The 3,965-nt window shown below is 24.3% G+C and overlaps 1 protein-coding gene across 1 annotated transcript, besides 3 other annotated features; it reads right to left on the bottom strand.

Moving 5' to 3' along the window:
• Window positions 1-32: 32 nt before the first annotated feature.
• EDI_022450 (serine-threonine protein kinase, putative) lies at window positions 33-3,794 on the bottom strand (the record flags this gene model as incomplete). The annotated part of the gene is made up of 1 exon (XM_001740397.1): window positions 33-3,794. The coding sequence occupies one exon, from the start codon at window positions 3,792-3,794 to the stop codon at window positions 33-35; it is 3,762 nt and encodes a 1,253-aa protein (XP_001740449.1).
• Window positions 1,301-1,347: a sequence feature (AT_rich).
• Window positions 2,017-2,047: a sequence feature (AT_rich).
• An 80-nt stretch (window positions 3,795-3,874) lies between the features above and the next one.
• Window positions 3,875-3,906: a sequence feature (AT_rich).
• Window positions 3,907-3,965: the final 59 nt, after the last annotated feature.

Raw genomic sequence — 3,965 nt, 5'->3', positions numbered from 1 at the left:
AGTTAAAATAAGAATAATAAAAAAGTTGTGATTTAAATTACAATTCCATTTAATTTATCTATGATTTGTTTAAATGAAGGACGGTTTTGAGGAACTGGGTCCCAACATTGAGAAATTATTTCGTTTAAGAATTTGAATGAGTTACCAAGTGGGAGTCTCCAGCCATTTTTAACTTTTTCTCTGATGTCACTGAAATATTTAAAGTTTTTGTAAGGTGGTTGTTTATTTTTTAATTCCCATAGAATTATTGCATAAGAAAATACATCACTTTTTTGTGTAAAAGGTTCTCCACTAATTACTTCAGGTGCAAGCCAATAAGGGCATTCAACAATAGCATTAATATTAGCTGAGACAGGAACAGTTTGACCAAAATCACTTAATGCACAATTTTTAAATGAATTATCTTCATTTAATCTGATGAGAATATTTGGAGATTTAAGGTCTCTATGAATTAGTGGCATTTTATAAGAATGAATTTCATTCATTCCAAAAGCTATTTGTTTAGCTATATCTAACACTAATGTATTAGTAAATTCCATTGAAGTTTCGTTAATTAAATGATATAAACTTCCACCATTAAAAAATTCCATAGTAACAAATAATGGGTTAATACAATAACCAAAGATTTGAGCTATATAATCACTTTTAGGGAATGTAATAAAGAAAATTTCTCTTAAATATTCTTCAACTAAATTTGCGAATATATCAATTGATGTATTAGAATCATCTAATCCGTTATCACTTAAATCAATTTTACCAATCTTTGCAATAATTAACTCTTGTGTTTTTCTTTGTTTAAATAATGAAATAATTGAATTAGAACCAACACCAACATCTTTTACTAAATCATATTCATTTAATGATTTAAGATATTTTTTTGGTAATGTTTCAATAATCATATCAAGAGAACAACTTACAGTATTAATTGTATGAACACAAACTCTACTTTTAATATGAAATTTAAATTTTTCAATAGAATCATTAATTTCTCTTTCAGTTAGACAATTAATATTTCCATTCATTAAACATTCAGGACACATTATTTGTTGTTTTTCTATTTTACATTCATAACAATCTAATATATTCTCTAATAAAATTCTATTACTTTTTATTACTTTTGCAATATAAAATGGTATTCTTTCATTAGAAACTAGAAATCTTATTCTTATATTAACTGATCTTTTACTTTCATCTACAGAAATCATTAAATATCCTTTTCCACTTCCATCAGTATCTTCAATAACAACAATAGCACCATTTCTCCAATAACAATGAACTTCATATTTAATCATAAAACTACAAATAATAGTATTAATTATTTTATCATTATATTTACTTAAAATAAAACTTCTTCCTATTTCATTTTCATTTTTATGATGTTGTAATGGCCATGAACTATTTTCATAACCATGAACTAATTCATGATATGGGTATATCAATAGCCCATCAATATCTCTGAGTTCTGTTACTAAAAATGGTACAAATGAACTTCCATTAGATGAATTTTCTTTATTCATTAATTCACTAGAAATATATTTTGTTTGATCAACACAACTATGATAGGCTTTATTAAATTCATTACTAATACCAATATTAGCAAATGTTTTGGAAGTGCATTGAAGAATAATTCCATACATTTCTAATATTGAAATAACAAATTCTAAATGTTGATCTTTTATTCCTAATACCTCAAATACACTCGTTGTAATAAATCCATTTCTACTACTTCCTTTCTTCAATAATTTATCTGTTAAATTAAATAATTCACAATCAACGACAACCTCTTTTTCATCTTTTAATAACTCTTCAATACAACAATGGGTCAAGTCTTCGTTAGTAAGAAAATATCCATTTTTAATGAGAAATTCTAATACCATATCAATTTGACTTAATTCTAAACAGTGCATAATTTCTTTAATTTTTCCAATAGTTAAACAAAATCCTGGTATTGTTAATCCTTCTAATTCTTTAACTAATTTTCCACTTTCTTCTTCAATTGTTTCATTAATTTCATTGAATTTTATAATTTGTTTTAAAATTTTATTAACTAAAGTTGGACATTTTTTTGATTTCTTTTCTATAGTATAGAAATGTAAATCAAGTGTAAATATTTCTTTATTATATTTACTTAATACTTTAGCATTCATTTCAGTTCCAAAAACTACATGTCCAGTAATGGGTTTCTTTAAACTACTTAAAGTCTCAAATATTTCATCAATTTCATTTCCATTCTTTTCATTTTTGCAAATCACAAATACACATCTATGTAATTTCCAAATTCTTTCTTTCATTTGATTAACTGACATTGAGATAACAGAAATTCTATCAATTTTATTTTTATTTTTCTTTTGTTCTTTTGATTCAAAAATAAATGAATAATCATTAATTATTTGGACTATTCCTTCTTTACCCATTTTTCTTTGGAGATATGAAAAAACTTCTTTTCTAAATTCATCTCCAGTAATAATTATTTTTTCTAGTTGTTGGATTTGAGTTTCTTCTTCATAAATTCCATTAACATCTCTTCCTGTCCAAATAATATTTGGACTAAGAATTGATTTTCTATATTTTTTTGTTTTAACGTTATTACAAATAACTGTAAGTGATTTCATTGTTTTAAACAATGCATTTTTACCATTAGTATGATTTTGAGATAAATTAAGAATCCGTAGATTAGTCATCGTAAAGAATGAATAATTCATTTTACTTATTGAATTATCAGAAACATCAAGTTTTGTAATTGATAATTGAGTAATTTCTTCTGGAATAATAGGAAGATGACATCCACTTATAATAAGTTCTTGTAAATTGATTGGTGGTCTTGAGATAATATCTGAGATATTAAAGTGACACCTAGAACAATCTAATGAAGTTAAACATGGAAGATCTCTTAAAACACCTGGATAATTATTAAGCTCAGCTGCTTTTAAGAACTCAAGATCATTTCCAACTTCAAAATTAAATTCTTTAGGAAAACAATTTGATGAAATATCTAACTTTCTAAGAGGAATACTAGAAAGGTCTGGTAATTGAGTTAATTTATTATTAGCTAATCCCAAAAAAGTTAAATTTGATAATTCAGAAATAAGAGGTGTTATCCAAAATAATGAATTGTCATTAAGTCTAATCTCTTTTAGATGAGGTAATTGACATAACGCTAAAGGAAATTCTTTTAAACGATTATTGTTAAGATTAATAATTGAGATTGTTGAGAATATATTTAAGGAGAGTGGAATTGGTGGAAAATCAACTAAATTCATATTTGTATTTTTTGTTGTCATTGTTGTTGTTGTGTACAAACATACTGCTTCTTTATTAAAATTCATCCACTCATCAAAAAGAATACAACATGGACATTCAGGAATAACCAAATACATAGAAAGTTCATTTGGTTTATAAGAAAGATTAAAGAAATAAGATTTATTAGCTAATATATATCGAATAATAGAATTTCTAGAATCAATTGTTTTTTCATTAAATTCAGAGAATCTATTAGATAGATATGAACAAAATAAGAATTGTATTAAATGATCATCAAATTCAAATGCAAGTGAATTTTCATGAATAATAATATCTAATGAACAAAGTAATAAAATAAAATAAATAGAATTATCATATGAGTTTTTATCAAAAAAATTCACTGAAAGTAATTCTCTTTGGAATAGAAATAAAAATCCCTCTATTGTTCTATAATATGGGTCAATAACAATTTCAATTAATACAGTAAATAATGATATTATTCTTTCACTTATATTACATGGTTGCAATAATAAAATAGAATGACTTCTTTGCATTTCTTTAACAACATTCTTAACAACAATTAAAGTGTCTTTAATAAATCCAGAAAATTCATTATTAGCATCATTATATGTTGAAATATTTTTATTTAAATCAAAATTAATATTTGGTACAATGTCTTTGATTTTTCTAAAACATTTTTCAATAACACTTTTTGGTTTTATTCA

The sequence above is a fragment of the Entamoeba dispar genome, genomic scaffold (assembly GCF_000209125.1).
Source record: "Entamoeba dispar SAW760 scf_1105229462905 genomic scaffold, whole genome shotgun sequence".
In the NCBI taxonomy this organism is placed as follows: Eukaryota; Evosea; order Mastigamoebida; family Endamoebidae; genus Entamoeba; species Entamoeba dispar.
Note: the sequence above shows the minus strand (reverse complement) of the source record. Positions and strands in the feature narration are given on the sequence as shown.